Source organism: Lissotriton helveticus, chromosome 6 (genome assembly GCF_964261635.1).
Source record: "Lissotriton helveticus chromosome 6, aLisHel1.1, whole genome shotgun sequence".
NCBI classification, from domain to species: Eukaryota; Metazoa; Chordata; class Amphibia; order Caudata; family Salamandridae; genus Lissotriton; species Lissotriton helveticus.
In genome coordinates, this window is record NC_136067.1 from 1291070937 (window position 1) to 1291086107 (window position 15171).

The following is a 15171-nucleotide window of genomic DNA, read 5'->3' on the forward strand; positions in this document are numbered from 1 at the left end:
CACCCAATTTCTTTAAAGAAAGGAACATAAAGTGTATTTTCTGTAGAGGGATGGAAATTTACCAGCCAGATTGCTCACTTCTGCTCCTTTACAAATGTCTGGGATGCGCGTCAGCAAAGTTAGGTTCCTCTGTTCTAGAGGATTGTACAGTACTGTCACAAAAAAGATCAGCACCCCACAACAAGTAGTAGTGGTTAAAACCAGCACGCTCTGCGTAATTATGAAGCTGACAATGCCACAACTGGATGAGAGGTCTCATGCTTTTCAGAAGGAGGTGATGCAGCCTACAAAAGCAAGCCACGCACTTAAGGTGAAGTGATTGGGACCTTCCCGTGATACACTGTGGAATTAAAAATCATAATAAAAATATATTTTTTAATAAAAATAAAAATGAAGGACAGTTCATTGCTACTTACCGTTGTCTGGAATGGAAATTCGGATTCCTTCGCTGTATGGCCCCTCTCCTCCCTTTGTGGAGGCTGCCACTTGTATGGTGCACGTAGCGTTGAACTCCTTGATGGGAACAGCCAAAGTGCTGCCATTCACAAACCACTTCTGCAGGAAATTAGCAAAAACACAAATCTTAGTTGTACTTGCACCCAGAGACGAGAATATGTTCTCATTCGGATCCAACACAGACTGCACTGTCTAGGTGGTAGAAGGGGAGTGTTGCTGGTGTTACGCATGTTTGGATTGCTACAATATAGCTGTACTGTGCCACTTTATCTGACATCGCTTAGCGCTTTATATAGAGTTTGTTGAACAGACCACTCCATCAAAATGTGACGGATAGCCCGCCTGACTTATTGCACGTGATGTAGGCTATAATGAGCTTGTAATATCCCAGAGCGGCATCTGCCACATTTGTGACGGATTGTTTTATCTTCCAAACCTTAAGTAAGGTACTTACGTCTTGTTATGGTGGACACCTTTTCTGGTACTTCAGATATATTGGGTAAATCTGACTCTGTTTCATTTCCACCACTCTTCTCAATTAGGAGAGGTGGCCTAATAGCTAATGTGTTACATGTGGAGTCAAGATTCCTTAGCTACATTTTGTGATCCAGGGCAAACAGCTTTATTTCAGGTTATTCACCCTCTACAACAATACAAATCAGCACTGAAAAGTCACTTTTTGCAACTTGAAACAAGAGGGCAATTACTCCCCAAGCTGCTGTCAGTAAGTACAATGCAGGTTGCTGGTCACCCGTCCCCCAGCCTTGCTCTAAAATTTTAATTTGACACTGCTTGAATCCTCAAGCTAGTTATACTTTCAGGCATTTTTTTTTTTTTTTTTTTTTTGAAAACCTTTATTGACAATGAAAGCTCACAAATACTGGCCTACAACCCCACGGGCCGGCCAGAAACAGAATGGTCAAATAACCAGCATACAAAAAGAAGATCTGCACAGGATATAACAACAGGAGCACTGGTGAAACAAGAAAGACCATCGAGCGTTCAGCAAGAGCAGGATAATAAAGGTTAAGTTTTCTAGCACGGGGAGGGGACCAAAAGAATAACGGGCCGTATACGAGAATACAAGGGAGGGACCGCGGCAAGCCGCCATTTTATAAACACAACGTAAAAAATGAAGCCATATAATCAATTCGAGCAAAGGACAAAAACAGAATCAGACCACCAAATAGCGACAGTGGCAACAATCAATCGCGCACACTCACCTCCGCCCCCACCCAAACAAAGAAGACGTGGTCAAAAAGCCCCATCACAAAGACTATGCAATACGCTCCCCAACGGAAAAAGGGCACCTCCATAAAGGAGGAAGGGAAAGAGGGAAAAAGAACAACAGAAGGAACACCCGCCAGACCATGCATCCTCAGGGGGAAAAACAGGACAATAAAACCGGCATGCGATGTAACATCAACATAATACCAGAATAGGCAGCAAACCACAATCAGCCACACACCGGAAGAAGAACAGAATACCCCCGGGGGAGATACAAGGTGACAGAGTCCCGAAAAAGTGAATACACAAGAGCCATAGAACAAAAAGGGAAAATAAGGGGGGAAAAGACCCCCCGACACAAACAGACCCCCCCCACCCACCCCTAAGCCCACCCTGCACCCCTGCAGAAGGCTACGGCCTACCACCCCGCAGCGTGCCTGTCGCCCTAAGTTGAACCCGAAATTTAGTGGAACAAGAAAAGTTGGAATTAGAAGACAAAAAAGGGGGGGGGGGAAAGGGAGGGAAGGAAAGAAGGGAATAAAGACATACAAACATACACACGGGGGAGGGCCAAAGACAGGAGTAAATGCACCCATCCACCCGCCCGGGTTAAGGGTCCAAGTCCTCGGGAAGCCGAAGGGTATCAGGCCAAAGTCCAGGAGCACTAACCAGTTACACAGAGCCATATCAGGACACAGAGATCATCCAAACCGTTCATGAACCACCGCAAATAGGAGCCAGTTTTCATCAGCCCTGACCCTTTTTATCCAAAGCAGTAAGGGTCCGATCCAACGAGGACCCTGCCAGAAAGAGCAGAAGGCAGGCAGCAGGAAAGTCGAACGGCAGTCCAAAAAAGTCACAGGAAGAAAAGCATGGAAGATCCAGGAAAGTCACAGAATGTAGCAAACGATGCAGGCACAGTTCCAAGGATATATCCATAAAAGCCGACCCATCCGGGCCGGTACAGGAGACGTCATCGGGCAGTGGTGATTGAGAGGGACCAGGAGAATCATGAAAGTCCGGCAAAACAAAATCCGGCTCCCGGGCCAAGGGCAGAGGAGGCAGCACAGGAGGAGAAGGCGCCATCAGGATGCGCGCCTCTGGGGTGGCAGCCGGGGCCGAGTCCGCCAGGAGAGCACCAGCCACACCCCGCGATATCGATGCCTCATCCGGTCGCGGGGGCCCGGGAGGCCCGTAGTGAGGAACCGTCTCGAGAGCCAGGAGTGGCGCGGCCACCGATAGCCGCCAGGATAGCAGGATGGTCAGGATCCCCTTAAGTGCAGGAAAACATTCACAGTATTCGACACCCGGGCCTTGTGGCGGGCCCCCAGTGCTCGTCTGGGCCCGGCCCAAACAAATGGGGCTGGTCGCCATCTTGAGAGCCCGAACAGGCCGCGCGGCCAACAACCTCCGCCGGGGCGGCATTAAAGCAGATGAAGTCCCGTCGACAGGCAGAAGAACACCCCGGACAGGAAGGGGGGCCACCAGAAGAAGGGGATTCGCCGGCCCTCCAATGTCGCCAGTCCCGATCTCCGAGTCCGGGCGGCAAAGAACAAAATGGCCGGACCGGAGAACAAAGGGGGAGGAAGCCGAACATACGAGGAACCCCAATAATGAAGGGCAGCGTCACCATCCAAGGCCGCTGCCACACAGGAGTCTCTCAGCCAGGAACCTCCGGCTCACACGAACAGCGGCCCTCCAATCACCTCCAGCGCGCCCCGAAGGGCAAGCCCGCAGGCTGCATCCGGCCCAGGAGCCGGGACGAAGAACCAGGCCAGTCCGCTCTCGAGTCCCGGGAACGATCGGGGACACTGCACCAGACCCACAGCAGCCAGGACAACCGGAACAGGTGGTAAGTGCCTGCAGTGCGTCGTAGTAGCACCACACAGCAAGGAGGGCTTCCCGGGGCAGGATAAATGCAGGATAAATGTGAAAAACACAGGCGGGCGAACGGAGCCGAGCTAAAGCGCGGCCATCTCGGTCGCGAGCTAGGCTCCTCCCTCAGGCATTTTTTTAATATTCTGTCATCACAAATGTCAATCACAGACTGTATAACTAGATGGATATCTGGTGAGTCTGTAATAAGAAAATAGCAGGCATCTTACGTGACTTCCATGTTCCTACAGGTAGTGACAGCATTAGTTGCCAACTATGTGTTTTGTACTCATCAATCTAATTCACACAATGGTGCAATTTATTTAGAACAACACTGCTTTTTCCACCGAACATGTAAACATCCAGCACCCAAAGTCAGGTACAGCCATCAACATTTCTAATCTTTTTTTTTCCCGATCCTTACGAATAAATGACAATCTAGTACAATTAAACCATACAATTGTTTTTTGTCTAGCTTTGTTAATCATCCCATGAACAGTGACCTATACTTTTAAGTGATGCTAGGCAACAAGTTTATAATCAAAATATTTCTGCAGTCAGATAACATACAAACCTCCATGTGCCTTAGTTTTTTCTGCATGTCACAATTTGATGTGCTCAGAATAGTTTGGAGAAGTTAGAAATAGGCTCATTTTGAATCTTAGGTACAACAAGATAATCTATATATTCACAGCACATTCTCATTAAAGTCATAATCTTGCATTTTCTTACATTGACCTTCGACCCGCAGGACACTGCCTTAAACCCTCCCCTTTCTCACCATCATTTCCCATGCTACTGGAGTGTAACATTACATCTTTGCTTACACATTTTAGCATAGGCTTCTCCCACGTGTAGTTCGTGAGATACCGGTAGCTCTCCACCTACCTGTAAGTAGCTCTCCTGTGTGCAGCCGAGCCTACTAAAGTAGAAGCTTTTGCTCAGCTAAATTAATATATGCATATCTAAATTGAAAAGTGTAGATTGAAAAAGAAAATGTGTGCATTTTCAGAATTAAGAAATGAATGTGTGAAAAAAATGGTTGAATTGCTAAAATATTTTTAAAGCTGACATTTGAGGGATAAATGATCCGGCATTGGGAAGACAAGTTGCTACTATAATAATTACCTTGGTGCCACGAGCATTACAGTATGACTGTTATGTATTAACTATGCAAAGACATTCCAGAGCGAAAAGGACATGTTTACATTTCTGCTGACAACCCTGCCTGATACACTGAGGTGATCGCTGCTGGTAACCTGGCATAGGGTGGCCAATAGCGTAATAATGTACCTTGCGGTCACTATTACAACACTAACCGTATTAATAGTTCAGGATGATTTTCATTGAACATAAGTAGATCTTATTACAGAAAATATTGGAGACCCCCTGTTTAGCATGTAATGTGCCAGAGACATGTAAAGCTCCCTAATGGCTTCCTGTTCCAGAGAAGACTATGTTAAGTCTTAGTCTTTTTCCAAATTCAGTACCTTAATTACGTAGCCATTGGTAATTGTGTTGGGTGGCTTTGTTAGGGAGGGGAGGGGGAAATGGGCTTGTAGTGTAGTTCCTACATTCCCAATAGGCTCTGCCCATTGGAATAATAAATCCTGTAGTTTAGACGTAGGACTGAGGTCGACTAGGTCTCTACCGAATCTATTAGACTTAATTGTGAGTGCCAGCTAGCTCAGTGGTCACTAGAAACTTTCTCGAATTCACAAGAAGGGATTAGTTTCTGACAACCGCATAAACATGACAACTTTGTTTCCCAAGAATAAGAAATCAATCTCTAGAGTCGCGGAAACAATAGATAACTCTTTTACTCAGTCAATCATGCATGCTTTGTTTCACCAGCGGTGCTGAGAAAATAGAGAGACGGGCGTTTTCAATAAAAAGTATTTATTGAACAGTCTTCTTTCTCAAGCATAAGAAATGTACTGCTACAATCGTAATACTGGTTATAAAGTACAGGGCATATAATACGAGAAGCATTATAAAGTAGTACTGTAAAAGCATGATATGGTTTCTAAGCCATAAGTTGCCTAAAACATATAAAATACATACAGTGATAAAATAATGACTAAAAGTACTCAACTGGTGCTTTTAAAATACGCCTACCCCGGTGTACCTAACCTAAGTCTAGTACAAGGGAAGAAGTAAGTAAGGAGTAGTTTAAGTTTAGTATTTCTCTGCCAAGAATCTATCCAAGAATTCTCTAAGGGTCTAATCAGCTCCTTACCATGGTTTAGAATGAAGGAGGTCTTGTATCTCTATCTCAGGACTCGATTTCCCAGCAACCCGCAAGGGTAGCCTGGAAACACTGGAGCTGGATTTCTCGGCAGGAGAAAAGACAGCTTCTCTCAGTGCGTCAGCTGGAGGGTCGGCTTCCTTCGGCACTTGCTGCTGCAGGGCGTCGGGCAAGTAGTAAGTCGATCTGCTCCAAACCACTGTGTTTTTGTCTGGGCAAATCTAGGCATATTTATACTTTGAAGGTGCCGAGTTTGACGTGTGATTGGACTTAATAACGTCATCAAAGACTCGGCTCTTCGAAAAGTCCATGATTTCCTAGATAAATTAGTATTCAGGCAAGGGGAAGTCCCTAGCTGCTGAAGGCGAGTTTCTCTAAGAAATCGTTGATTCTTGGAATTTAGTGGAAGTAGCCATGTCGTATTGGGGCTGCATAGGCTCAGTCTAAATATGGTAATGATTTCTATGCCTATATAAGGATAGGATAATCTATACCTATATAAGGGCATGAATCAGGAAAAATTACACTAGAGTCCTAGATTCATTTACAACAGTCTTCCTCTACCTGAAGTGTTTCCCAAAGGGAAACTTACTTTTTTTTTTTTAAGCAGCACCTCTCCCTTTCATGTACATCAGCTGCTGAAATCAGCCTGTCTCCCCTTAACTTCAGAAGCTTTCTCCCTTGCAATCCATCAAGTTACTCTTGCTTCTCTCTCTTTTCCACTGTAGTCGCTTTCTCTCTCTCTCTCACTCTCTCCCTCTCTCTCCCCCGCTGCACGTCTTGTACAGGCAGCAGGAGTGGCCAGGAGCTTTTAAAACCAGCCTCCACGGTCTCCAGCCCACAAGGGAAATGCCCTGCGGAATAAAAAGCCTGTCTGGCCCTGGCTACAGCAGGTGTGCTTTGTCGTTCTTCATACAAGTTCAGCAGTTCTGTGTGACTCATCTATTCTGCAGTAATATTTACAGCAGACCAGGATAGGCGTTTGCAGGAAGTGAAGTTTTCGTTTCTTAAGGCGATTTTCAGTAATGTGTGACAGTGGTGTCGCCAGGCCAGAGTGCGACAAAGAATTAAAACCATAAACAATGTATTAAAATTACTGGGGTGCGGTGTCAATGTGCTGCCAGCCTGCTGCACAGACACAGCTAAGAAATGTCCACAGTTATGTACACCAATGACATTCCTTTGTTTTTGACATTTATTTGGTAGGTGAGGATACAAATAAATCACCAAAGTGTTTCCTTTTCCTATCTGTGTTTAGACTTCTGTTTCCAGAACGAAACATTAACAAGCCATGAAAGAAAAATAAGCACAGACCTCAAAAGAAATACGTTATCCTTATGCATTAATATTCGTTACCCACACGTATATACAGTTTCGGAAAACAAAGGAGCTGCTGCTGTTCCAGTTTGTGTTACAGTAGTCTAATTAAGCGTAATTATCTGACAAAAATGTGCTTAAAAAGCAGTGAAAGAACATTTTATGCAAACGAGGTGTAAAAAAATGGGGGATTTAAAACATACAATTACAAGAGACAGAATTGTGAAAAAATAGTAAGATTGCAAGTTTATCACTGGTTTTAGTGCTATTTTGCATACGTTGAAATACATAATAAAAAACAGACTTAAAACAAGTCCAAATTGCAAGAAAACGGGAGCTTGCTATAGTACTGATGCTTTCACTAAGCCTGGGTTTATGTTACTATTTGCATGGCTTCATCGTGTACTAATCACTGAACTGGTGTTTTTTCTGTGTCTATGATCAAAGTAATAAAATGCAGGCACTGCAGTGGTTCTTCTAATTTTCTGGGCTTAATTGGTGGCTTCATTTGGGTGTTGTGTATCGTATAAGGCTGGCTATGTGTCTGCTTCAGAAATTACTTTGAAGACAAACTATTGGACAAATACCCACTATGAAAAATGTCCATCAGTTACACGATTCGTACCGCCCAGTACATCATTTGGTCTACTTCACAGTAGGTAGTCCATTATTAGTCTCCATGAATAGAGAGAGGAGACAGATGACTGGTAGATTGTTATTGTATTTGTAACTGAAAGCAGTGCATAAGTGATTAGTGAAAAAAGGTGAATGTGTTCGTAATAAAATTGGATGGTGCATGCAATACAACTTTATTCTGGAGTCATGCACCTCCAAAAATAAAATCAATAGAGTGCAAAAAAGTCAGATAGTTCAACCAAATAACTACTGACTGGGTAATCTGGTCGACATGTTTCTGCGGGCTTATGATGGCCAAGATGTGTACCTGCCGCTTCCTCAGGACCCATATACTTAATTGCTACTGCTTGTATGTGAAAAAAATGATAAGACAATTGACAATAGGACATTAGTGAACAATAATGCTAAATGTCACCTGTTCACTTCTAGTTTTCCTCCTTAGGTATAGAAGTCCGATTATCAATCCGCCAGCGTGTCCACACATAGACAAGAAAGAATAAAATATGATAGCACCATCATTAGTAAGGGCTATATTTAGACATTGCTATATTGTCAGCATGTATGGTGCAATGACCTTAATATGCTCTCCAATGTTCAAAAATAACAAGGACTCACCTCAGTTTGTATGGGGAAATGCCTCGCCTCACCTGGCAAACAGCTCAGGAATCTGAAGCACCGCTCTGTGTTACAGAAAATATTAACAAGTTGTGACGAAAACACATGACCACTTGGCAATGAAAAACTCAAAAACCCAAAGAACACTCAACTACTCGATAAGTGTGCTTTAAGGGGATTCTCTTATGTCAGACTATTTCAATAAAAAGCTGTTCATCAGCCGACTCATTTCCTGATTTTTGTTATTTTTATCATTTGTTGTTCATTTATTTCACATTTATCACTCGCTTCTCCACACTTTCTCCTCTACCCGTTTTTACACACTAGGCTTGAATGTAGTGCCCATCGATTGGATAAACATCGTTTCATTCATGCCTCCTCCTACTTGTGCGAAAAAACTCTGTTCCAAAGTGCGGTCTCAGCGAGGGTTGGTATATATTTTGAGATCCACTAATTGTGACCTAATATCTCAGATCGCAAATTCGGTTTATAGTTTGTCATCTACTTACTATCTCTTCCGTGGTGTTGCTTCCAATACATACACGGAAGACAAGATGCTATGCGCAGTCATCGGACCAGTCTGAATTGCAGCTCATTCAGTCAAACATACCGTCATTCGATATGCGGACAGCGCGCTTACACTCACGGGTTAATCTTAGTTTGTCCTCTCATACATACACCCTTACCTGTCCGTCGATACTCCTGTCAGCCTGCCGGGCTGTTTGGGGAGGTGCCGCGGATCGGGTAGGGTACTTCCTTATTGATTCTATCGCGATCATGATTGGACCACCACTACTTCCTTAAACTACCGAGAGTCATGGGAAATGTAGTTAACACTAAGTCGTGCACTTCCTTATTGTTTTTTCGTTGTTTTTTCGCGATTAGGATTGGGCCACCAGTTCCCCACTGGACTACCATAACTCATGGGAAATGTAGTTAATAATATGGCGTATACTGTGATATGACGATCCTGTTGTTGAAATCACTATTTACGATACAAAATGACATTAATATTTTCGTACAAACCCACTATGTCACTAGTTTGGTTAGAGGCGAGTGGGGTACTAGCTTTTTATATTACTTATAGCGCATCTACTTCAAGGTCGTAATGGAGTTGAACTTACTCTCCCGCTATGTATCTAGTGTTCAAAGACTTGCAATGTGGATCATTACACATTATCTTGTTTGACTTCAAACAAGATAATGTGTAATGATCCACATTGCAAGTCTTTGAACACTAGATACATTGCGGGAGAGTAAGTTCAACTCCATTACAACCTTGAAGTAGATGCGCTATAAGTAATATAAAAAGCTAGTACCCCACTCGCCTCTAACCAAACTAGTGACATAGTGGGTTTGTACGAAAATATTAATGTCATTTTGTATCGTAAATAGTGATTTCAACAACAGGATCGTCATATCACAGTATACGCCATATTATTAACTACATTTCCCATGAGTTATGGTAGTCCAGTGGGGAACTGGTGGCCCAATCCTAATCGCGAAAAAACAACGAAAAAACAATAAGGAAGTGCACGACTTAGTGTTAACTACATTTCCCATGACTCTCGGTAGTTTAAGGAAGTAGTGGTGGTCCAATCATGATCGCGATAGAATCAATAGGGAAGTACCCTACCCGATCCGCGGCACCTCCCCAAACAGCCCGGCAGGCTGACAGGAGTATCGACGGACAGGTAAGGGTGTATGTATGAGAGGACAAACTAAGATTAACCCGTGAGTGTAAGCGCGCTGTCCGCATATCGAATGACGGTATGTTTGACTGAATGAGCTGCAATTCAGACTTTTCCGATGACTGCGCATAGCATCTTGTCTTCCGTGTATGTATTGGAAGCAACACCACGGAAGATATAGTAAGTAGATGACAAACTATAAACCGAATTTGCGATCTGAGATATTAGGTCACAATTAGTGGATCTCAAAATATATACCAACCCTCGCTGAGACCGCACTTTGGAACAGAGTTTTTTCGCACAAGTAGGAGGAGGCATGAATGAAACGATGTTTATCCAATCGATGGGCACTACATTCAAGCCTAGTGTGTAAAAACGGGTAGAGGAGAAAGTGTGGAGAAGCGAGTGATAAATGTGAAATAAATGAACAACAAATGATAAAAATAACAAAAATCAGGAAATGAGTCGGCTGATGAACAGCTTTTTATTGAAATAGTCTGACATAAGAGAATCCCCTTAAAGCACACTTATCGAGTAGTTGAGTGTTCTTTGGGTTTTTGAGTTTTTCATTGCCAAGTGGTCATGTGTTTTCGTCACAACTTGTTAATATTTTCTGTAACACAGAGCGGTGCTTCAGATTCCGGAGCTGTTTGCCAGGTGAGGCGAGGCATTTCCCCTCACAAACTGAGGTGAGTCCTTGTTATTTTTGAACATTGGAGAGCATATTAAGGTCATTGCACCATACATGCTGACAATATAGCAATGTCTAAATATAGCCCTTACTAATGATGGTGCTATCATATTTTATTCTTTCTTGTCTATGTGTGGACACGCTGGCGGATTGATAATCGGACTTCTATACCTAAGGAGGAAAACTAGAAGTGAACAGGTGACATTTAGCATTATTGTTCACTAATGTCCTATTGTCAATTGTCTTATAATTTTTTCACATACAAGCAGTAGCAATTAAGTATATGGGTCCTGAGGAAGCGGCAGGTACACATCTTGGCCATCATAAGCCCGCAGAAACATGTCGACCAGATTACCCAGTCAGTAGTTATTTGGTTGAACTATCTGACTTTTTTGCACTCTATTGATTTTATTTTTGGAGGTGCATGACTCCAGAATAAAGTTGTATTGCATGCACCATCCAATTTTATTACGAACACATTCACCTTTTTTCACTAATCACTTATGCACTGCTTTCAGTTACAAATACAATAACAATCTACCAGTCAACTGTCTCCTCTCTCTATTCATGGAGACTAATAATGGACTACCTACTGTGAAGTAGACCAAATGATGTACTGGGCGGTACGAATCGTGTAACTGATGGACATTTTTCATAGTGGGTATTTGTCCAATAGTTTGTCTTCAAAGTAATTTCTGAAGCAGACACATAGCCAGCCTTATACACACATAGCTTTGATTAAGACCCACAGTTATTCGTTGTTTTTTCATAAGCTAACTAGGGGGATATTTACTGTGCATTGGTCGTTAAACTGCCCCTTGAACCCTCCCTCAATTGTATATATGTTCTGTTGTGTATCGTGCCAAGCATATAATCAAGTAAAGTGATGAACAAAGTAAGTACCTATCACTGTAGTTACTAGGCTAAAACTAACAATTGGCAGTGTGTTGCACAAAAGTTGTACCAATGATTAGGAAAGAAGATTGTGCATAGTGCGATTGTTGAGGCAACCCATAGGTAATGGGCTGACAATGTAACACATACACCAGTAACACGCCCACGTGGCCTTATGGTTCTTTGCCATATAAATATCTGAATGGCTCAGTTTTCATCCATTTCCTGAATAGCTTAAAATTCATCAGTGATGTCATGGCTGACGGAAAACTCTTCCAAGGCTTTGGGAACTTAACTCCCTAGGATCTGCTGCCATCTTTTAGTCCTTTGATTCTTGGTGGGCAGATGATGTGTGCATTGCTTGGCCTGAGGGTTCTAGTTGAAAAGCAGTTTATGCCCCAATGTATTGTATGTACTTATTCTGATTAACACCTCAATGGAAATCGTTTTGGATACCATTTGACAGGGTATGACGGCCATGAACAGGTTAAGTAGTGATTTGAGGTGTTAAGATTGAAAAAATAACTTAAGAAATAGGCACTAGTCCACAGATAAGGGCAAATGTCCTAGGACCCTACTCTAGGGCTACCAGCACAGATGGGTGAGTTCAAGGTACCAAATCTGATCCTGATTCAATATCCAGGAGACTAAGGGCTAGATGCAGCATGCATTTTGCTCCTCACAAACGGGGCAATTTGCAGAATCAGCTTGTTTGCAATCGCAAAAAATTGCATCTCTGATGCAGCAAACCCAAATTTGCGATTCGGTAACCTGTTACCAAATTGCAAAATGGGTTTGCGATTCACTATTTGGAAGGGACGTGTTTAGGGCATCTCTTCCAAATAGCGAATCCTAGCAGTATGCATTAATGTTTTGTGACTGTGAATGCGGTCCCAAAACATTTGCAAATTACCGCCTACCTCAAGTAGGATATGTCCTGTTTATTAATTTGTTCTGGATGGAATATTGACTAGAGATCCGGAGATTGATTGATTGATATATAGATATATATATATATCACCTACTGGCGGTGGCCAGTAGGTAGTTATAGTTAGGACCTATTTTCCATAGGAAATCCGCAACATTCTATTTGGAATAACTTTGGCACCGGTTGACGAACTTCGAAAAATTTTCAAAACTGGTGGGGCTCTCTGGTCCGCTCCTATCCTGAAAGTCCCGGGGTGATTCGTCAAGCAGGGGCCGAGAAAAAAGGGGGGTCCCAAAACGTGTTCTCCCCATGCAATTTTCCATAGGAACATTTAGTCGCAGCTACAGCCCGAACTGCTGAATGGAATTACACCAAATTTGGCAGATAGGTAGACCTTGGTTCAGAGTCGTGCCTTTTGCTTAAATTGTGTAAATCCGTTCAGTAGTTCCTGAAAAAAAATCAAAATTAAAATCATATACATATCTATGGCCACGGTGGATCCGCGCACCCTGCCAAGCACGAGCTGGATGCTAATTGGCTGTCAACACTCCAAACCAGGAAGTGTTGGCAGCCATCTTGTGCCTTGGTAGAACCGAGGAACAAGAAACCTAAGAAAAGTCAGCGCAAAATGCAACAAGCATTTACAATGCAATGGTTTCGCCTTTGGAAAAGTTAGAGCTATTGGCATTGTAAATGACAAATTTTGTATTTATGTGTTGGTTTTGAAAACAGATAAATAAATGGCATTGTCATTTACATTAGCTTAATCTCTCGCAAATGTGAGACCTATTGTACCCTACGGACGAGCTCAGCAGACAGCAATTACTACCACACACACACACCCAGAGCCACACACACACACCCAGAGCCACACACACACACACCCAGAGCCACACACACACACACCCAGAGCCACACACACACACACACACACACACCCAGAGCCACATACACACACACACCCAGAGCCACGCACACACATACACACACCCAGAGCCACACACACACATCCAGAGCCACACACACACATCCAGAGCCACACACAGAGCCACACACACACCCAGAGCCACACACACCCACCCAGAGCCACACACCCAGAGCCACACACACCCACTTTGCTCTTCTGAAATGTTGGCATGCATGGTAGTGAGCTGTGTGTGGTGAGCTGTGTGTGGTGAGTGTGTCTCGTGAGCAGTATGTGGTGAGCTGTGTGTGATGAGCTGTGTCTCGTGATCCATCAGTGTGTTGTGAGCTGTGTGGGGTGAGCTGTATGTGGTGTGTGGGGATCAGTGTCTGATCCCCGCGGGGGCTGGTTTTTCCCCCGGTCGGATCCTGCGCTGTGCGCATGCGCAGTGCCGGCTGCCGCTGCCCCTCGGAGGCTCTTTCATTGTCTCGCATCTCTCCCCGGCTCCCCCTTTCATCCACCGGACCTCAGCCCAGTCACCGGAGACAACTGGACCGTCATGGCGGGGACGGACCCTGCGGAGGTGAGGTGCCCTGTGCGGCTCTGCCACCACCCGGGGGCGACGGGGCTCCTCCTTTCACCCACGGACCCGCTCTGCCTTTCATCAGGGCCCGGGGACGGATCCTGCCCTGCAGCCCTTCAGTTGAAACACCTTCTCCCAGGCTTCTCAGTGACTTTCATGAACCAGGTGATCCATGGTGACACCTCGTGCACTGCCCAAAAACATGAACTGTGATTGGAAGTCTCTTGCTTATAATGCTTCGTGCTAAGTAACCTCAACCTCCGGGATCCTTCTAAGGTGATAGAAAAAAAGGCAAAGCTATTTGTGCTGGAAGTGTGGAAATACGGTAGTCGTGATGGGACGAGGAAGTGTTTTTTCACGTCCCTGTCTCTAAAACGGGATGCACTGGCCTCTAGTTCTGCAGGGATTAGAAGTCTGGGATGAAAACAGAGATGTGCTTTTTCTGCTAGAGGCGTGACTATCATGTATGTGCTATATCGCGCATTTAACACCTTCATGACACACTTATCAACAAGGCACTTCAGGGCACAAAGAAAACTATCACCCCTCGCTCACCCTCACATACACCCATTCTTTATTTCCGGTTTAAATGTTGTGTAGGTTGCAGAGAGAGCCCCCGCGGCACTGCAGAAGAACATCTACCGGGAAAGGTTTAGAGAGGGGTGCTCTGCATAATGTGGTCATTAACATGGAGGCGATGCTCACTGAATAAACATAAACTGGGATCCGGCCGGCGCTACGAGGAACAGTCGAGCCTGCACTTCCCTGGACTGCATAGTTTAGCTGCAACCCTTTGCTTCGCTCGATAGCCAAAGCACCTCGAAAATTGATCGAAAGAGAATCACAGCGGGAAGCCCTGCCCCGGTGAAAGGCCCATGGGCCTAAAGCGTGCCTGACCTGACCCCTGAGCACGCCTGGTGACAGGACAGGCTCGTGCTCATCCGTCTCCCTGGCTGCGCGTGGCTTTTGCATTCTCTCGAGGTCGCTTCTTCCAGGGCTCTCTCGCTGGCCTATTCCGTATTCCAAGCACCTCCAAGGCTGCGGTGCTCTTGTAGGAAGTTGTCCCCAAGCCAGATTGCGATGTCTCCATGACGTGCTACACGTGC

The 15171-nt window shown here is 44.5% G+C and overlaps 1 protein-coding gene across 2 annotated transcripts in view; it reads right to left on the reverse strand.

The window, feature by feature from the left end:
* Positions 1 to 15171, reverse strand: part of MERTK (MER proto-oncogene, tyrosine kinase) — a 570203-nt gene that overhangs the window by 127895 nt on the left and 427137 nt on the right. For both annotated transcript variants that reach the window (XM_078649038.1, XM_078649039.1), the window contains exon 9: positions 417 to 555. In XM_078649038.1, the coding sequence (XP_078505164.1) occupies positions 417 to 555 (139 nt within the window). The remainder of the gene's footprint in view (positions 1 to 416; positions 556 to 15171) is intronic.